The sequence below is a fragment of the Borostomias antarcticus genome, assembly GCF_949987555.1.
Source record: "Borostomias antarcticus genome assembly, contig: scaffold_201, whole genome shotgun sequence".
NCBI classification, from domain to species: Eukaryota; Metazoa; Chordata; class Actinopteri; order Stomiiformes; family Stomiidae; genus Borostomias; species Borostomias antarcticus.
Window position 1 is genome coordinate 28,370 of NW_028175650.1, and position 21,631 is coordinate 50,000.

A 21,631-nucleotide genomic window follows, 5' to 3' on the forward strand; every position below is an offset into this window, starting at 1 on the left:
ATCTGATTGGTCCAAGGGTCCTACACAAGAGACAAAAGAGAGAGAAAAGAAATGTTCAGTTCAGGGTATAATTCAAGTCTTCTCAGTTCTCCTCTCTGTGAAGAAATGACATCAACAACAATTACATGCTTTGCTTGATAAATACAACATTTTTGGTGGAAATACATCATAGTCTTCCATCATAATGTCTCAGGTTTGTAGTTTTCAGACAGAAACACTTCTCCAGATGCAAATGTTTCCAGAGCTTGCTCTTCGACATCAGTCCCTCCCATATTGTAAACATGAATCATTTTCCCGGTATCTCATTTGATCCCAAGCACACGGTCCATAAGCAGATATACACATTGTGGCATAGGCATGGCACGGATCAGCTCAGACCTTGTTTTGCTGAGGAAACCTTGCACGACTGGCCAAAATGGCTACTCAGGATATTGTTGATTTGGATGTAATTGGTTAATTGAATTTTAAGTGGTCAGTTGATACCTGTGCTATTCCTTGTGCTGCCCTATAAAGAGATATGTCTGTCTGTTGCTGTAACACTGTCAATATGGTTGGCATGGCTGAATTTAGGAGAACTGAGTGTGACAGCCTGAAGAGCCAAACATGATGAGTAAACAACGCTCTAACTCAATACAAAGTAAAACTGAATTAAATGTTTGTCAATGTTTAAGAACAATGCTGTATTTATGTAAATGACTGTGTTCTGATTGAGAATTAACTGTTAGTAACCGACCATACAGTAATAATGAACGTACAATGTTTGACCTCTGCCTAGCAACATGTGACATGTGTTTTTCTGAAGCAGAGATTGGTTTGTTTGGTTAAGAGTCAGTTTATTATCTGAGTGCTCTGCTCTCTTTCATCTAGTTGAGAAGTTGAACGCTGGAGGAACATGTCCTTGTCAACTGTGTTTTCCATTTGCATGGCTGTGGTTCTGTCCACGCAAAAAGCAGGTAGGCTACATTATCATAAACTACACACCGTGAGTCTGTATAATACAGTCTGTATAAAGTCTATGGTATTACCAGGTATAATTAGCTTTCCATCAATGAACTAATGACAGTGATCTTATTGTTACATATTGTTTCATATAACATTTGTATTAAATGTTTCTGAATTGTTCTTTGACATGATTATCATGAATTATGAGAAAATAAAGTGTGTAATGAATTCAGATGAAAACTGTGATCATGCATAATTTGTTCTTCAATATTTCAGGTGGATATGAGCACTACGTGGTGTCACACTGCTTATACTCTACAGAGCAACCGCATGAGTACATATACTCTTATATTTATAATAAGATTGAGGATATCAGGTTCAACAGCACTAAGGGCAGGTGGGAGGGATACACTGAGCATGGTCTGTATAATGCTAAGATCCGGAATGATGATCCTGTTAACCTGGCTGTTTGGCGAGCGCAGCTGGAGCGTTTCTGCAAGCCCCACGCTGAGCTCCTCCTCCCTGCCGTACTGGAGAAGACAGGTGAGCTGCCCTCCTCACCACAACAACATCACATCTCTCACTCACCAGATGATACGACACCTCTTTCATCTGTTCACTACAAAACCTGTAATGAAGCTTCTGTCTGGTGGATATGTTACGGTCAATGTGAGAAAACGGGGAAAGTGAGCTTTTCCCGGTTATTGCGCACATCCCCGACCTCGCGGGGAATGTAGGAGGAACATGTGCGTTTCTCACATCTCCCGGGTAATGAGCACATTCCCCCACCTTGAGGGAGATGTGAGAAATTGGTTAGTATTCCTCACATCTCCCGTACGGTCGGGGATTGTGCACATTAACCGGGAAATGCTTACAATTCCCGACCTTGCGGTAAATCTAGGAAAGTCCAACCGCATGCAAAACCTCTGCTCAGCCGGTGGGAGAGGGCTCGTGCGCTTAGAGAGTTTAAAGACCAATAATAGAGTAGACATATTAAAGACCAATAATAGAGTAGACATATTAAAGACCAATAATAGAGTAGACATATTAAAGATCAATAATAGAGTAGATATATTAATGACCAATAATAGAGTAGACATATTAAAGATCAATAATAGAGTAGACATATTAAAGACCAATAATAGAGTAGACATATTAAAGACCAATAATAGAGTAGACATATTAAAGACCAATAATAGAGTAGACATATTAAAGACCAATAATAGAGTAGACATATTAAAGACCAATAATAGAGTAGACATATTAAAGACCAATAATAGAGTAGACATATTAAAGACCAATAATAGAGTAGACATATTAAAGACCAATAATAGAGTAGACATATTAAAGATCAATAATAGAGTAGACATATTAAAGACCAATAATAGAGTAGACATATTAAAGACCAATAATAGAGTAGACATATTAAAGATCAATAATAGAGTAGACATATTAAAGACCAATAATAGAGTAGACATATTAAAGACCAATAATACAGTATATATAATAAAGACCAATAATACAGTATATATAATAAAGACCAATAATACAGTATATATAATAAAGACCAATAATACAGTATATATAATAAAGACAGATAATAGAGTTAATTAATAGAGAACAGAACCCTGATCAATATGATATGAATGATAGTGTTATATGAACTAATGTGTTGCTGTTTTTCCTCCACTATCAGTGGAGCCCTCTGTCAAACTTCTCTCAGTGACCCCCTCTAGTGGCAGACACCCTGCCATGCTGGTGTGCAGCGCCTATGACTTCTACCCCAAAAAGATCAGAGTGACCTGGAAGAGGGATGGACAGGAAGTGACCTCAGACGTGATCTCCACTGAGGAGTCGGTCAACGGTGACTGGTACTACCAGTTCCACTCCCAACTGGAGTACACGCCCAGATCCGGGGAGAAGATCTCCTGCATGGTGGAGCACGCCAGCCTGGACAGACCCCTCGTGAAGCACTGGGGTGAGTTCACTGTCCAGCTGTTGTTAGGGTGTTGTCATGGTGTACTAGGGTGAGTTCACTGCTCAGCTGTTGTTAGGGTGTTGTCATGGTGTACTGGGGTGAGTTCACTGTTCAGCTGTTGTTAGGGTGTTCTCATGGTGTACTAGGGTGAGTTCACTGCTCAGCTGTTGTTAGGGTGTTGTCATGGTGTACTAGGGTGAGTTCACTGCTCAGCTGTTGTTAGGGTGTTGTCATGGTGTACTAGGGTGAGTTCACTGCTCAGCTGTTGTTAGGGTGTTGTCATGGTGTACTAGGGTGAGTTCACTGCTCAGCTGTTGTTAGGGTGTTGTCATGGTGTACTAGGGTGAGTTCACTGCTCAGCTGTTGTTAGGGTGTTGTCATGGTGTACTAGGGTGAGTTCACTGCTCAGCTGTTGTTAGGGTGTTGTCATGGTGTACTAGGGTGAGTTCACTGCTCAGCTGTTGTTAGGGTGTTGTCATGGTGTACTGGGGTGAGTTCACTGCTCAGCTGTTGTTAGGGTGTTGTCATGGTGTACTAGGGTGAGTTCACTGCTCAGCTGTTGTTAGGGTGTTGTCATGGTGTACTGGGGTGAGTTCAGGTGAGCAGGGTACGAGTGCTGTGTTGTGGCTGGGTACCTGAATGACCCTGACTGTGACTGTGTGTGCTAGCGTATGATAGATGGTGGTCTGTCAGAAGCTACATACAGGACAGCTACAGTGTCATCACATGCTAACAGAAGGGTCATTTCTCCTTGACAGACCCGTCCCTGCCTGAGTCTGAGAGGAATAAGATCGCCATCGGGGCGTCTGGGCTGGTGCTGGGACTGGTCTTTGCACTGGCTGGACTCATCTACTACCAGAAGAAGAAATCCAATGTTGAGTCATCAGCTGTGTGTAGAGAACATGTACAGTCTTCATAGTCATCTGTGTGTAGAGAACATGTACAGTCTTCATAGTCATCTGTGTGTAGAGAACATGTACAGTCTTCATAGTCATCCAGTCTTCACAGTCATCTGTGTGTTATGTACGCAGCACACTGTAAAATAATCATGATGTAAGAAAGATTCACTTATACATTGAGAGATGTATTTTTCAAGAATACTGCTCCTGTGTTCAGTGGATGGTGGCAGCAATGTTGATTTATTTGTTGAAATATCACATAGTGATTGTGTCACCTCTGTCTCTTCACCCTCTCTGTGTTTATTTCACAGGGCGGATGCTGGTGCCTGCTAGCTAAGGTGAGACTCCTCTTGTCACAGAAAAGTTTCACCAACTACTACAACTGACTGTGCCTGATGGTCATTGTAACGGTTTTCTTTTATCTTCTCAGGTTTGCAGGTCTGTTTCTGAATCCACTGCTGAACTAGACCTGATATTAGAGCTTCCTTCTAACCAGAAATCTCAGTTTAAATGAAATAACGCTAAAATGCTTGAGCGTAATACAATATCTTTGCTCCATATTAACCAATACTGTCTTAAGAAGGCCATACATATGTGTTATGAGTTTGTCTCTCTATATGCAACAACAATATTCCCTTTAATACGCAAATAAGGCATTGTCCTGTGTGTTCTGAATCAATAATGCACTGTCCTGGGTGTTATTAATCAATAATGCACTGTCCTGTGTGTTATTAATCAATAATGCACTGTCCTGGGTGTTATTAATCAATAATGCACTGTCCTGGGTGTTATTAATCAACTGTACCAGGGTTATAAGATCCACATATCAATAATAGTCATGTATGAGAGTTGGAGTCATTTCCCTCTGGTTTCTAGTCTAAACTGGGTGTCTGTGGAGAAACAGCATTAGCAGGACAAGTGACTGGAGGACATCCTGAGTCTGACACCAAACATCACTGACAACTTCAGACACTCTTTGTGGCAGGTTAGAGGTCTGTACAAAGGCCTGTTTACTTGGTTCCTACAGGTCTTAACCTGTCTCTGCTAGAGGATAACCAGGCCAAGGTTTATTACACTGTATCCATCCTTTGCCAACAAATATGCATTATTGTAATGTTACAGTATATTCACCTTAAGTCAATAATCTACATGAGAATCCACTGTACTTGGGAGCTTCAGGACTGCTTCAACTTCAGGACAGGTCTTCAAACCTAACATATACTCCAGTATGAGAGTCCTTGTTGCACTAATGTATTGCTTTTTTTCACCATATATTAACTAATGATTAACATACAGTCAAGTGTTGTTAAATGTATGATAATGATAATCTAATGTTGGCATTCAGAGGGGAATTAACTACTGTTCAGGAGAATAACTCAGTTGTATTCTTTGTTTTCATTTGTTTGTGAGATACAGTAGTGTTATCAGCTAAAGCTTGCCTTGTGTCTAATGTTAGAGCCAGTCAACTATTACAGTACGCAGAGCTCTGTTTAGATGAACTATTACACTTCAGTTGGTGTCTGTTTAAATGAACTAGGCTATTACAGTACGGTTGGTGTCTGTTTAAATGAACTAGGCTATTACAGTACGGTTGTAGTCTGTTTAATTGAACTAGGCTATTACAGTACGGTTGTAGTCTGTTTAAATGAACTAGGCTATAACAGTACGGTTGGAGTCTGTTTAAATGAACTAGGCTATAACAGTACGGTTGGTGTCTGTTTAAATGAACTAGGCTATTACAGTACGGTTGGTGTCTGTTTAAATGAACTAGGCTATTACAGTACGGTTGGTGTCTGTTTAAACGTGGTGGTGGTTTCAGGTTCTGTTATTGGACTATAACATTAGCTTAATGATTGATACAAAATCTCTTTCTCTTATAATTCTTTTACCTCTTGCTTAGCGTGTGCACAATCTACTGTAGGAGCTAACAGAAGAACATCTTACCTGTTTGATGTAGAATGTGACTAATAAAGAACATGTCACTACTCGTTGTGTCTTGTCACTACAAGAGGACTTTGTGATAACATTGTGCCACTTTTGACCTCAATATTACTATTAGTAGTGTGATGCCCGCAAAAGTTTGGACCACATGTCAGGACCAAAATTAATTTACTACCTGATATAAGAAACATATTCATAGAAATTTCTGCACTGTAAGTCACAATTATGTTTAGTTTCTGTGATTTATGGCGCAAAACAAGCCAATTAAGCTAATTAGCAAAGCTAATTTCTTACAGTGTATAGTTTTCGAAAACTGAGGTAATCCACATGGCCGCCAGAAGGCGTGTTCATAGGCGGAACATATATTCCCTAACCTGCTATTTCCTGTCCTTTTAGTATTACTCATGCACACTTCCGGCTTAAACTAGCAACTCATTGATCTGGAGCGGGAAGTATAATTGTTATTGATAAATGCTCTGTGTGTTATTTAGACAATTATGGCTGTAAGCCAGCGCACCTAGACAAGAGGCAGTGGTTTTTTGTGCATGGATGTAAGACAGCGCACCTAGAATAGCGTTTGTCCGGTTATCACTCCCTCCCTCCCTCCCTCCCTCCCTCCGATCAATGTTGACCTGCATTTCTCTGTTGTCACCACAAGAGGCAGTAGTCCCAGCACACCAACATAAAGAAGGACACCAAAATCAACCTGCCGATCTCCACTGCACAAGTAGAGTAGTGGTGAGAGCATAGGACTCCCACCCAGGAGACCAGGGTTCAAGGCCCCAGTGGGGATGACTTTATGGGACTATACCCCAAACCTCCACACGTTCATCCTTTCACTCCAATATTTTTATCCCTTACTTTGTCCAGCAACAGAAGTTGAACCAATTGCAGCAAAATAGCTAACGTTACACGTACCTGCTTTATCCACTGACCGCTACCATTAATGTTATGGAAGCTGCTGCTAGTTGTTGTGAGCTCATGAGCTAACTGGCTATCCCGCTCTCATTGTGCTGGATTAGAATTGGAAGCATTGGAACTAATGTGTCCAGGCGACAAGACCTATCTTAATCTATCAGACATTATTTCATGTCATTTCAATTCACAGCTAATTAGATCTCTCAAAGATAAAATAAAATGTTTTCGCAGTATAGCGGTATAGCCTACGTTGCTTGCGGTTGAAAACCTATATCAGCTCAGCGTTCCTCTCTGCACAGTAGTGATGTGACGTTCAAGAACGATCCGATTCTTTTGAACGGCTCTTTAAAACGAACGATGGGAACCGATTCGCAGTTGTGGGAGCCGTTCTTTTTACACTCAAGCTCCTCCCTACTACTTCACTGGCGAACAGGCAGGAGGAGAGCACAGTCATTCATTGTAGCCTGCTTAGTTTTTTTAGGTGTTGCGTGAATAACATAAGTCAGGTTTATTTACACACAAACACATTTTATACAAAGGGTAAATCCAAAAAAGTGATCTTGCTGTCAAAGCAGAGGCATGTGGCGCCACCTTGTGGAATATTTACCACATGTCCACACAAGCCATTACCAAATGAAATTATAGCCTAATCATTATTTCAGAATATCCCACCAATAGAATATATATGGCGTTCTTGCATGAGTGGAAGGGACTCTTTTACCCATCTGGACCAAAACAGGTCTGATATGAATGAATGAATGAATGTCTTTTCATTTCTCACATGGATGAGTATATTGTATCAACTAAAGAAACAAATAATGCTTCAATTTCCACATCATCATCATCCATGATCGAGAAGGAGCAGGATGAAGATAACATCTTATTTTTACCTGCCCCCTTATTCAAATGAGCATAGCATTGGCTTAATGGTCAGCCCATTCCACCAACAAGCACAATGCAACATAAACCAAACCAAACATATATACGCATAAGATATATAATACATGAATAATAATCAAGGTCAAAACCCAACTATGCATTTTCAGTCTGAATGTTCTATATCTATACAAAATGTTAATTGAAATATTGTGCTACAGTGCTTTAGTTCATTATTCAAAGAGTTCCATAGTTTGACACCCACCACTGCAGTACACATCTGTCATAATGTGGTCTGTGCATACTGATGCTTAAAATCATATTTTCTTCTGTGATCATCATTCTCTGAAGTGAAAACAAACAACTTTTGTAACTGTTAATGTTTGACTTTTTGCCTTGTGCACAATAATCAGTGTCTGTAACTCAATTTGCTCTTTCAATTTCAATAGTCCAGATTTAATAAAAACTATATTTGTGTATATGTCTCTATGGTCTATAGTCTCTATGGTCTATAGTGTCTATAGTCTATAGTCTCCTCAGAGCCCTATCACCTCTCCTAGGCCGCGTTCTGAACCCTACTATATAGTATGCCAAAACAGGATGTAGTATGTCCCAATACATAGTATGCCACATGCAGTATGGCAAAAATACCAGGATGTCCTACTACATACGGTCGTATTTTGCAGTATGCAGGCCAGCAGGCTTTTCTGGCTATTCTGACCCACAATCCTGTGCGCAGCGGAAATGTGCGTCACATGTGCGAGTCGTGACAGCTGTAGACAAATGCCGCGTTATGGACAGCGACGGATGTGGGCACATTTCAAGGCGCAATGTTATGACAAGGTAGTATGTCCCAATTGGATGCCTACTGCTTGCAAAGTAAGTACTTTCTAAGGGCAGCTGTAGTAGGTACTGGTAGTAAGAAGTACTTTCTAAGGGCAGCTGTAGTAGGTACTGGTAGTAAGAAGTACTTTCTAAGGGCAGCTGTAGTAGGTACTGGTAGTAAGAAGTACTTTCTAAGGGCAGCTGTAGTAGGTACTGGTAGTAAGAAGTACTTTCTAAGGGCAGCTGTAGTAGGTACTGGTAGTAAGAAGTACTTTCTAAGGGCAGCTGTAGTAGGTACTGGTAGTAAGAAGTAGAAGTATGTGATTCTGAACGCAGCCCCAGGCTCCTCTCAAGCCCTCCCCATGTTTGTATTAGGTCACTTCCTGAAGGGGCCAATCACATAAAGAACTGCATTACCCATAAATCTCTCCTCTGACGTGACCCGCAGTCTGGTAAACCTGCACCATGGAGAGAGAGAGAGAGAGAGAGAGAGAGAGAGAGAGAGAGAGAGAGAGAGAGAGAGAGGGGGGGTGGGGGCAGTAAATTCTTACCCTCAAGCTCAGGGTCTGGATGTGTAAAACAACTGGCTCACTCAGGAGCACGGAGAATGAACCTGGAAAGTTTTCCATTTTCTGAATCCTTCTGACGGTAAAACGGGTGATATTGGTGGAGTTGAGCTAATCAATCCTGAAAACAACACACTGTACTGTACTGTCATGTACAGTAACACAGACAAACGACCACAGGGGCCCAGATTCATCAAATATATATTTTAATGAAATAATACTCACAAAACCTTCTGACATAAATGGCAAAAGATAGCGGAGAAATAAGCCATTTATTGAAATAATGCCAAAGAACCGATGGCAAAAACACATCATCTGGTTGCTTCTTTTATAACCCAGTTACAGAGAGCTCACTCCAGAACACTCAACATGAATATGCCATCAGAACAACAACGTGGACCAGCTTTGATCCTGGACAGAGATACCGGGCTCCGGTCTCAGTGCAGAACAGGACTGACTGACCCAGACCAGGTTCATACACTATCTAGCTGTTTCAATGTAGATTGAACAGACGCCCTCTGACAAAAACAACAAACTCTAAACACATTTTTTGAAATTATATATACATTTTTTCTTACAGCATTTACACAGAAAAAGCAAGTACTGTTATGAGTGATGTGCATGAATAAAGGACAGAGTCGGGCTGTGTCTGTAAATGCCATGTATTAGTCGGCCGTGCACATAACAGATCTGGGTCATAACGCGTGAGGCAGGTATATATATAACAGCGCCCACAAGGTGGGGCTGTTGGCTACATAACATAAGACACCCTGCAACATCTCCCTTCCTTTAGTAAAGTATCAATACAAAAATAACAACATTTGCTCTTAACCATTTGAACAGTAATATATCAAATATTATATAGTACACCTAAACAGAGACAATCAATTAATCACTAGCAACCAGAACATTACCAGCAATTGTATCAAAATAACAGCATCAGAGCACATAATCACAGTTTTCTTTACTCTCTTTTTCATTCTTTTAAAAAAAAAAATGTTTTCTTTTGTTTCCCAATCATCACTCTCCTGTGTCTGTATACGTGTGTTTGTGTGTTCCACTCTCAGTTCAGTGTATGACCTAGAGGTCAAGTCTGTCTGGAGGCTTAATCAGCCTCCCGCTCCGGGAGAAGGCCCGGCCCTGTAACTCACGGCATGGTGTGCTCACAGTCTGTGGTGAAGAAGGCGGTGACCTCAGGGTTGACAAGCTTGAAGACACCCCAGGGCTGCTGACGACCTCATCGGCGCCGCCCCTGCTCACATGTGCGTCTCCGGGCTCAAGTGGCTGTTCCGGGTGGGAGGCCGGCTGGGGAGGGGCAGCCTCCGCTGGTCTGAGATCAACCCTGTTGCGACGATACGTAGTTCCTTCCAGGTTGACGAGATAGGACCGAGGTCCCACCTGCTGCAGGCATACACCTCTCCTCCATCGGCCCGTCCTGTCTCCTGGGAGCGGCTTCATCCTTATGGGCTGGCCGATGTTCAGCACTGAAAGATCCTTGGCCGATCTGTCATACACTAGCTTAGCTGCCTGATGTCTCACTCTCAGCTTGTCGGGAACCCCAGTGACGACCTGAGGCGCTAGTAGCTGGTCGGCCACAGGCAGAAGAGTCCTCAGCCTCCGTGACATCAGCCGTTGTGCTGGACTGCAGCGCATGCCCTCCGTGGGCGTGTTTCTCCAATGTAGAAAAGCCTTCCAGGGGTCCTCATTGGCACGATCTGCTTTCCTGCAGAGGCTTTTCACAATCTTCACTGCAGACTCTGCTTTGCCGTTAGCTTTTGGGTGCCTCGGCGAGGACGTGACATGTTCGAAACCCCACTCTCTTGCAAATGCCCGAAACTCTCCACATCCGAACTGACTTCCAGAATCAGAAATGACCCTGTCTTGAATGCCATAGCGTGCAAACTGTGCCTTGCATCTTCGGATCGTTGTCTCTGCTGACAGGTCAGGTAGCAGGTCGATCTCCCAGATGTCGGAGTAATGGTCCACCATGAGCAGGAAGTCTTGTTTTGCATAGCTGAACAGGTCCATGCTCACCAGCTGCCAGGGACATGTGGGGAGTGGGTGCGACATCATGGTCTCTTTCTGTTGTTCGTGTGCATACTCTTTACACACGGAGCACTGCTGTACATAGTCCTTGATCTCGCCCTGCATATTGGGCCAGTAGAGTGTATCTCGGGCCTGCCTATAGCAAGCCTCGCCCCCCACATGGTTGTAGTGGATCCGTTTCAGCATCTCAGGACTCATAGCTTTCGGAATGATGACGCGCTGGCTCCTGAAGAGCACACCGTCCTGTGCACTTATTTCATCTCTGATGGCCCAGTATTCCCTGATGGCTATGGGGCTCTCCTCCTTTTGTTCCGGCCATCCCTCAAGCACGACTGACTTGAGTGTTTGGAGACACGCATCCTCCTCCGTGTGCTTTCGAATCTGTGCGAGGCGTTGGCTGGTGACGTTCAGATAGTCTGCCTGCTGAATGGCTGCCGCGTCATACTGCTCCTGCTGCATGCTGCAGACCATCTCATGTCGGTACACGGTATCTGTTCTCTGTGGCGGGGTGGTGGCTCTGCTGAGCGTGTCACTTAAGTACATTTCAGGGCCTGGCTTGTATACCACCGTGAGGCAGTAGTTCTGCAGTGTGAGGAGCATGCTCTGAAGGCGTTTTGGTGCACTGAGGAGGGGCTTACTGAAGATGAACACCAGCGGGCGGTGGTCGGTCTCTGCAGTCACATCACCCCTCCCATATAGGTAGTAGTGGAAGCGTTGGCAGGCAAATACTATGCTCAGACACTCCTTTTCAATCTGTGCATAGTTCTGCTCCGTCTGGGTCAGCGCACGGGAGGCGAACGCGACCGGCTGTCCTTCCTGAAACAAGCAGCAGCCCAAACCGGTCTGGCTGGAGTCGCTCTGTATGGTGACCGGCTTGCTGACATCATAATATCGTAGGATTGGCACTGCCGTGACGAGCGTCTTGATTTCCTTCATAGCAGCATCATGCTTGGGCAGCCAGTGCCACAGCACATCTTTGTCCAGTAATCTTCTCAGCGGTTCACACACCTCTGACAAGCGTGGCATGAACCGGGACAGGTAGTTCACGAACCCGACAAACCGCTGAACCCCCTTCGCATCCGTGGGGTTAGGCATGTCCAGAACCGCCCTGACCTTGTCAGGGTCAGCTTGGAGACCCTCCGCTGAGAGTACATGGCCGTGGAAGCGGACCTCCTTCACTCGAAACTGCAGCTTTTTCAGGCGCAGCCTCAGCTTCACTTCTCTGCATCTGTCCATCAGAGCGATGAGGTTTGTGTCATGGTCGCGAATGGCTTCCTCCTCTGTGTCCCCACAGCCCACTATGAGGATGTCATCGGCTATGGGCTCAATCCCTTTCAACCCGGCCAGAAGCTCATGCTGCTTCCTCTGGTACAGCTCTGGTGCGACAGACACACCGAAAGGAAGTTTCAGCCACCGTTTCCTACCCCATGGCGTCAAGAATTTTGTCATCAGGCTGCTCTCCTCATCCGGGCGACACTGAAGGAATGCATCTCGTGCATCCACCAGGATGAAGATACGTGCTTTCGGCAGCTTGTACAGCACGTCATCTAAAGTGCGCATGAGGTAGTGGGACCGCCTTAAAGCTCGATTAAGGGGCTTGGGGTCAATGCAAAGCCGCGATTTGTCTGGCTTCTTTACTATGACCAGATTGCTAATCCAGTCTGTGGGTTGAGTGACTGTGGTTAAGTGTCCATCCTTCTGGTACTGATGATCCAACTGCGCTCGAACAGCTTCCCTGAGGGATACCGGGATGTTCCTTGGAGCGCACTGCACAGGCGCCACAGTGTTATCCAGCTCAAAGTGAACATCACCTGGCAGAGAATCGACAGGGCTCGTGAACACGTCGTGGTAGGTGCTAACGAGACATTCTTTAGTTAGTTCACCCATCTGACAATGTTCCAGTTTGTTCAGCTCTTCTGGAATGGTGAAACGTATCAGACCAAGTCTCTCGCATGTCTCCCCTGAAAGCAAGGGCTTCTGGCTAGTACGCACGATCTCAAAGTCCAGCATGTGCGTTTTGCCCCTAACGACACATTGTGTGCTGTACACTCCCATCGAGGTCATCCATTCACTGTTGTAAAGCTTCAATCTGGTGAGACTTTTCCGAAGACGCATTCTAGGCGCTAGTCTCATCTTGTCCTTGATGCTCATCACGTTGCAGGTGGCTCCAGAGTCAAGCTGGCACCTCTGGACCCCTCTGTGTAGAGGCAGGTTGACAAACCACTCTTTCCCCTGAGTGTTCACTGCCCCCAAGCTCTCTGCTGAATACACGTCTCTCTCATCACGGTCGCTGTCACCCGGGTCCCCTAGCGGCGGGTCATCCACGGCGTTCAACTGACGTGCCTGCTGGCCATTTTTCATGCATACTTTGGCAAAGTGATTAGCAGTGCCGCATAAGCGGCATGATTTTCCAAATGCGGGGCACAGGTCTCGCCCACGTTTGTGCAGTGTGCCACAGTACTTGCATTCCCCTGTGCCTCTCATGCCGTGTGGCTGTGCAGATGTGTTGGTAGACCTCCGTCCATGTCGCTGTACATGTGTTGCATTAATGCTCTCCCCAGGCCCAGAGCTGACCAGTGACATGGATTTTAACTCATTGTCCATCACCTCGGCTGCACGACAGATGTTAATAGCCTCATCCAATTTCAGGTCCTTTTCTCTTAGCAAACGTCGTCTAGCGCCCTCGTCAGTTATCCCAAGGACAAGCCTGTCCCTTAAGAGTTCGTCTCTCAAAGCTCCATAGTCACATGAGGCAGCCTTTTCTCTCAGTCTAGTGACAAAAGCATCCACAAGCTCTCCTTCCTCTTGTTTGAGGTTGCCAAAGACGTATCTCTCAAAGAGGACATTCTTGGTGGGTGTGAAGTATCTCTCGAGTGCCTCCAATATTGCTCCCACATCCTTCTGTTGCTCCGCCGTGAGTCCCAGGTTGTGCTTATAGACAATGTGTTGAATTCACCCTTGTGTTTAGCATGCACCTTGTGGTTGCGGTGGGAATGTAGCCTTGTTAGGGTTTGAGGCGGGTGGAGGTAGGACCCAAAAGCAGACGGCAGGCAAGCAGCTCAGGTTCAAAATAGGTTTTAATATCCAAAATAATACCGGGAGGAAACACAGGGGAAACACGCACTAACATTGACAATGAACCGACAGAGAACAAAGGAAACAGGCGGGCATATATACTCTGAGAGAACAATCAAGGAACAACGTACAGGTGTGCAACAAGACATAACGAGACACAGGTGCAGACAATCACCCAGACAAGGACATGGAGGGATTCCAACAAGACACCAACACAAGGACACAGGAACAAGGACACAATGGAAGGGAACGGGGAACGAGGCTGGGACAGGGAAAGGGACCAGGCAGAAGCAGAGGGGGGGAACTAAAGGGCCAGGAGAGGAGGGACTGGAGTGACGTGAGACTAGTGAGGGGACAGGTGTATAGAGCAGAAGCTGGGAGGACACAAACCAACATGGAAGACAAGACAACGAACACAAGACCAAACACACAAGGAGGTAGAACAAAACCAAGTGACAATGTGGACAAAGTGTACAATAGTCTCTGGGGGTAGTGCAGGGGCAGTCACTGGGAGGGGAGGTGCTCAGGGACAGTCATTGGGAGGGGAGGTGCTAAGGGACAGTGTGAAAGATTTTTATCCTTATTTTAGTTAGATTGTCAAAGAACACGCTGAGTGGTCGCTCAAGCTGGTTTTAAACAAAGTACAATAGTTTATTCTATGTTACGAGTCTGCAGAGTCGGACTCTCGCACCGGAAGTGTATCCAGGCAAGAGTGAAGAATGTGAGGAGGGGTCGTTGGTTTATACAGTGAAAGAGGAAGTGACAGTTTCAGGGGGAAGACAGGGAAGTGATGTCACACAGGGAGGGATTTGTAGTTCTAACAGACTGATCAAGAAGAACGAACTACAAAGTTTAGAATAACAGTCCAGGGGGAAAACAAAACACTTTGTTGAGACTTGAAATGCATTCACAATTCCCCACTTTGTGGATTAAATATCCACAACTATAATAGAAATGAAAGAATCAACAATGTGGAATCAAATTATAAAATAGGCCTATCATAAAAATAATCCAACATTTTTGGCAAAAATCCTATTCTACACATATGGAAAGGAAGTAATCTATTTCTCCACTAGGTGGAGCATAATAAAGATTACTAAACTCAGTTATTTAACACACCAAGATCATTTTTTTTTTCCCATATGCAATCACGTACCAAAACTCCTCACCTTAATTTGGCATAAGCAAGGTAAAAAGATAACATGATCATAATCTAAGACATCATATGAATATGACTGAGTGGGAAAAAACCTCTTTGTTTTAGAGGAAAACCCTTAAATTCAAATTAGAACCAACAGATTATGTATCAAAATATTCCAAATAGTCAATGTCAATGGCACAGACATCATTAAGATCTTGAATTTAATTAACATAAATAACATTAGTAAATGGTTAATAGAGACATTAGTTAACTGTTACTTAATGCTTAATAATCCATTAACTAATGCTTATTAATGTACCCTTATTGTAAAGTGTTACCAAATAATCAATTGTGGTGTATGAGTGATGAACATGAGAAAAGAATGAAAATTCCTTGGCCCTTGGGTAAAGAAATCTCCATGGATCTACACATCCAGTCGGACTCATATATGCTGTTATACAACGGTAAGTTCTGGTTCTTGATTCTGATTGGCTGGAAGCCGTGTTAAAATACTTTGTAACACACACCTGGGACCGCATATCATTCCATTTTCAGTATTAATGCGCCTCCCATTTGATCCAATGCATTGTAGTTGTTGTTGTTGCTTGGCAACCCTTTTGTTAGGGGAACTATTTTGCTTGGCGGAATTGAGGGAATTATGCTTCGTTTTGAATAAATGTTAATATTTTACATTGCTGTGTGTTTATTTTACACTAATAGCTATAGTAACCGTTGTATAAAAGCAATAAACCACTCGAGGCCGTGTGTTATAGTGATTTTATAACAGCTAGGGGGGTTTTAGGGTTAGGGTTAACTCTCTCCGCTCCGCTTCGCGTCGTGCCTAACAACGCCCCCTAGCTGTTATAAAAGCACTTTAACACACGGCCTCTCGTGGTTTATTGCTTAAATATAGCCTTTGGCATTTTTGAGGGGGGCATTTTTTGGATTGGAATGGTCCAATTCCGGGTTCATCATACAATTCAAGTCTCTCCCAAAAATTCAGTGGTGAGAGTTGAGTGTGGGGAATGAAGAGCAGAGCTTGGTTATAAATGTGGCATCGTCCCAATTGGGGGCGTAGACGTTGACCAGAATTAGACATTTGAGACAGAGAGCCGGTTACAATAATGTAACGACCCCGTGGGTCAGAGATGATATCGGCGGGGAAATTTTTTTTTTTTTTTGGTGGATTATTCTAGCAACACATCTGGATTTCATATTTAAACTTGAGTGATTTTTTGGTGGATTATTATAGCAACACATCTGGATTTCATATTTAAACTTGAATGATTTTTTGGGGGATTATTATAGCAACACATCTGGATTTCATATTTAAACTTGAGTGATTTTTTGGTGGATTATTATAGCAACACATCTGGATTTCATATTTAAACTTGAGTGATTTTTTTCCCCACCATTACAGCGAGTGAGTGGGGGATTGTGGGAAATGTGGTTCTTAAAACGCAGAGCTTCTATGAGATGCTGGATGAAGCCCTTCACAACGTCCCCAAAAACGACAAGATCCTGTTGATGGGCGACTTCAATGCAAGAGTTGGGAGGGACAGTGGCATTTGGAAAGGTGTACTGGGGCAGCATGGCATAGGCCACTCCAATGCAAATGGGATACGTCTCTTAAGTCTCTGTGCTGAACACAGACTCACCCTCACCAACACCATATTCCAACAGAAAAACAAATACAAAACATCCTGGATGCATCCCAGGTCCAAGCACTGGCACCTCCTCGACTACATCATCATCGTCAGGCAGTCAGATCTGAGAGACGTCCAGATCACTCGGGCCATGAGAGGGGCAGAGTGCTGGATGGACCATCGTTTGATCATGAGCATGCTCAACATGAGGATCCCACCAGCAGTACGCCTCAGAAAGTCCAGCAGGAAAAGGCTGCACTGTGCCCGGCTACAGGAAACAGAGGCACGTAACACCTTCCGCCGGTCCCTAGATTATCAGCTAGAGAATGTTGAGCCTCTCCTGGAAAGGGACTGAAGAGAAGTGGCTGTCTCTCAGTGCATCACTTTACGAAGCTGCAGCCCAATCCATCGGCTACAGCAGGAAGAAACATCAGGACTGGTTCGACAAAGACTCCACAGATATCTCCACTCTCCTCAACAGTATGCACTCAGCTCATAAAGCCTCACTCAATAACCCATCCTCTGCTGCCCTTAAAAGCAACTGGCAGGCACACAGGAGAAAGGTGCAGTGTACTCTGAGACAACTTCAAAACCAGTGGTGGGTATCCAAGGCGCAGGAAATACAATCATAGGCAGAGAGATATGATATGCACAATTTTTATGATGCAATAAAGTCCATCCATGGTCCAAGAACCCATACTGTCTGTCCCCTCAGAACTGCTGATGAATCCTCCCTCATTAAGGATCAAACATTGATTGTCCAGAGATGGGGAGAACATTTTGAGGCCTGTAAATGAAAATCTTACTTGGTTTAGTTTAGATTTCAAAGAACACGCTGAGTGGTCGGTCAAGCTGGTTTTAAACAAAGACAATAGTTTATTCTATGTTACGATTCTGCAGATTCGGACAAGAGCACAGGAAGTGAATCCGGGCTTGTGTGGTTCACTTGAGGACGAGGTAGAAAGGTTATAACGTGAAAAAGGAAGTGACATAGTTTCAGGATGAAGAGGACAGGGAAGTGATGTCACACAGGAAGAATTTGTAGTTTTAACAGACTGATCTATGAGAATGAACTACAAAGTTAGAACAACAGTCAAGTAGGAGAACAGAAAAACTATTTTTGGAGTGAACACATGGGTGATGATTTGAAATTACATTAACAGGCCCTGCTAAACCAGCCAGCCGCAATTGACATCTGGGTTCTAGAGGAGCTCCCAACCCTACCCACCATCCAGAGTCTTGACCTCCCACCTTCCTTCTCCAAAGTCCATGCTGCCATAAGGTCACTTAAAAACAATAAATCTCCTGGTCCTGACTTCATTCCTGCTGAGATCCTGAAGCAGGGGGGCTACCTCTGTACCAGAGCAATCCACCAGTTCATCTCCCTAGTATGGCGGGAAGGAAGCATTCCCCAGCAATGGAAGGATGCAAACATTGTCACCATATACAAGAACAAGGGAGACAAATCCATGTGTGTAAACAGCCGAGGTATAGCGCTCCAAGGGTTGGAATTGGGGGGCTACATCACCAAAATGATTCCCGAGCGCGGCACCGCTGCTGCTCACCGCTCCCCCAGGGGATGGGTCAAATGCGGAGAACAAATTTCACACACTCAGGTGTATGACAATCAGTGGAACTTAGTCTTAGTCTTAGTCCTCTCTGTTGCTGGTAAAGTCCTGGCAAAAATCATGCTCCACAGGCCCATCAACAACATCGCTGAAGCCCTGCTACCGGAATCCCAGTGTGGATTCAGGAAAAACCGCAGCACAGTGGATATGATCTTCTGCTGAAGACAGCTGCAGGAAAAATATCGCGAACAAAAACCAGACCTGTTCATGGCCTTTGTGGATCTCTCCAAGGCATTTGACACCGTACATCGTGACCTCCTGTGGAGAGTCCCCCTGCAGTATGGCTGCCCGGCGAAGTTCGTGAACATCCTGCGGCAGTTTCACGATGGGATGATGGCCAAGGTCACGATATGTGGACTGGAATCTGCCCCCTTTGGAGTAGAAACTGGTGTGAGACAATGGTGCACTCTTGCCCCGGTCCTCAACATTTTTCTCCTATGCGTGACAACACTTCTGCACAAGGAAATGGAGGAGGGGAGTGGGGTGCCCCTGGACTACAGGCTGGACCGGAGCCTCTTCAACATCAGGAGGCTCCAAGCAACAACTAAGCTCCAGTCTGTCTGAACTCCAGCATGCTGACGACTGCGCCCTTGTGGCGCACACAGCAGAAGCCCTGCAGGCCACTATTGCAGCTGATGTAGAAGCAACAGAATGGGACTATCTGTTAATGTATCCAAGACAGAAGTCCTCTGTCAATGGTCATCAGAACCCCCGCAGAGACCTCCAACTTTCACCGTGGAAGGCTCCCCACTCACCATCATTCCACACTTCAAATACCTTGGAAGCATCCTCTCAGAAGACTGCAGCATCGACCAGGACATACAAAACCGGATCAAACAGGCCTCATCCTCCTTTGGGCGACTGAGGAAGAGAGTCTTTAACAACAATAACCTCCACCTCCACACCAAAGTCTCAGTTTACAAGGCAATCTGCATCACAACCCTCCTCTATGGTTGTGAGACATGGACAATCTATGCTCGCCATCTCAAGATGCTGGAGGCGTTTCACATAAGGTGCCTCCAACGCATCTTACAGGTGACGTGGCAGGATCGTGTTCCACACACTGTGGTCCTTCAGCGAACCAGCTACAGGAGCATAGAGGTCACCATCATGCTTCACCAACTCAGATGGCTCGGCCATGTCACCAGAATGCCACCCAGTCGCCTCCCGCGCTAAACCCTGTATGGCCTGCTCCACCTAGGCCGTCGCTCTGCAGGGGGCCAGAAGAAGAGGCTGAAAGACCAGCTCAAGACCCTCCTAAAGACGTGTGAGATACAGTCTGCTGCCATGGAAGCTGCTGACGCAGATCGTTCCTCCTGGCGTGGACTCTGTCACAAAGGAGCAGAGCTGGCAGAGGAGAACAGAAGAAAACACCATCTGGCAAAAAGAGAGAGGAGAAAGGCGGCCATGACTACACCTGCCCCATCAGGTCAGAAGACTACACCTGCCCCATCAGGTCAGAAGACTACACCTGCCACATCGGGTCAGGCCTTCACTTGCCCTGTCTGTGGCAGACAGTGTGCATCACGCATTGGACTGTACAGTCACCAGAGAACCCACGAACCAGTAGCAGAAGTCATCATCGGTCACGATGGACTACCATAAGCAGTAAGGGTGTGTGTGTGTGTGTGTGTGTGTGTGTGTGTGTGTGTGTGTGTGTGTGTGTGTGTGTGTGTGTGTGTGACCCAGGAGGTGACCGGGGGTCAGGGTGTGGACGTGGTGGTGGAGATGCTGGCCAACGTGAACCTGAGCAGCGACCTGCAGATGCTGACCCACGGAGGCCGAGTCACGGTCAGTAGGACAGGATCCCTGACACTGACCCAAACACCTGACCCTAACACCTGACCCTAACCCTAACCCCTGACCCTAACCCTAACCCCTGACCCTAACCCCTGACCCTAACCCTTCATCTCCACCACTAAGAACCACCCCTGACCCTAACCCTTCCTCTCCTCCACTATGAACCATCCCTGACCCTTCCTCTCCTCCACTATGAACCATCAGTAGGACAGGATCCCTGACCCTAACCCCTGACCCCTAACCCTTCACCTCCTCCTCTATGAACCACTACTCATGAACACAACAAGAAACACACATGAGAGAAAAAAGAGCACTTAACTACAGGGTGTCCAGACCCCACAGCATCAGACCGACTGGGCTTAGTGTGTGTGTGTGAGAGCCCAGGGGTCTGCGTTCAGTCTGTGTGCTGCTGCTCCTGGTTATTCACACATTATCAATGCTGTGTTGTGGTGTGCTGAGTCATGTTCTGTGTTGTGTTGTATTGGGTCATGTTTCTGTGCTGTGCATGTTGCGGTGTTGTGCTGTGTTTCCCTGTGTCATGTTGCTGTGTTTCCCTGTGTCATGTTGCTGTGTTTCCCTGTGTCATGTTGCTGTGTTGTGTTCTGCTGTATCATGGTGCTGTGTTTCCCTGTGCCATGTTGTAGAGTTGTGTCATGTTTGCTGTGTCATGTTGCTGTGTCATGTTGCTGTGTTTTCCTGTGTCATGTTACAGGACAGCTACACACACCACGGTTAACAACCTTACAGGACAGCTACACACACACACACACACACACAACCCCACTCACTCTGACAGACAGATGCACACATAGATAGACAGACAGACAGATGCACACAGACAGATGCACAGACAGACAGACAGACAGACAGACAGACAGACACACACAGACAGACAGACACACACACACACACAGACAGACAGACAGACAGACAGACACACACACAGACAGACAGATGCACACATACAGACAGATGCACACATAGACAGACAGATGCACACATACAGACAGATGCACACATACAGACAGATGCACACATAGACAGACAGATGCACACAGACAGATGAACACAAACAGACAGACAGATGCACACATACAGACAGATGCACACATACAGACAGACAGATGTACACATACATACAGACAGACAGATGCACACATACAGACAGACAGATGTACACAGACAGATGGACACAGACACAGACAGATGCACACACACAGACAGACAGACAGACAGACAGACAGACAGACAGACGCACACACACACACACACACACACACACACACATAAAGACAGATGCACACTCGACAGAGATGGTTGCAGTGTTAACTAAATCGTCAGCACCACACA

The 21,631-nt window shown here is 45.2% G+C and overlaps 2 protein-coding genes across 2 annotated transcripts in view; both read left to right on the forward strand.

Annotated features, from left to right (window-relative positions):
- Window positions 1–1,190: 1,190 nt before the first annotated feature.
- LOC311329412 (H-2 class II histocompatibility antigen, E-S beta chain-like) lies at window positions 1,191–10,024 on the forward strand (the record flags this gene model as incomplete). The annotated part of the gene is made up of 5 exons (XM_084463264.1): window positions 1,191–1,485; window positions 2,639–2,920; window positions 3,679–3,794; window positions 4,131–4,157; window positions 10,013–10,024. The coding sequence occupies 5 exons, from the start codon at window positions 1,191–1,193 to the stop codon at window positions 10,022–10,024; spliced, it is 732 nt and encodes a 243-aa protein (XP_084319390.1).
- A 9,108-nt stretch (window positions 10,025–19,132) lies between these two features.
- LOC311329413 (quinone oxidoreductase-like) overlaps window positions 19,133–21,631 on the forward strand; it is a gene marked incomplete at its 5' end in the record, with an annotated part of 45,399 nt that continues 42,900 nt past the window's right edge. The window contains 3 exons of the mRNA XM_084463265.1: window positions 19,133–19,436; window positions 19,683–19,861; window positions 20,171–20,272. Of these exons, the coding sequence (XP_084319391.1) occupies window positions 19,133–19,436; window positions 19,683–19,861; window positions 20,171–20,272 (585 nt within the window). The remainder of the gene's footprint in view (window positions 19,437–19,682; window positions 19,862–20,170; window positions 20,273–21,631) is intronic.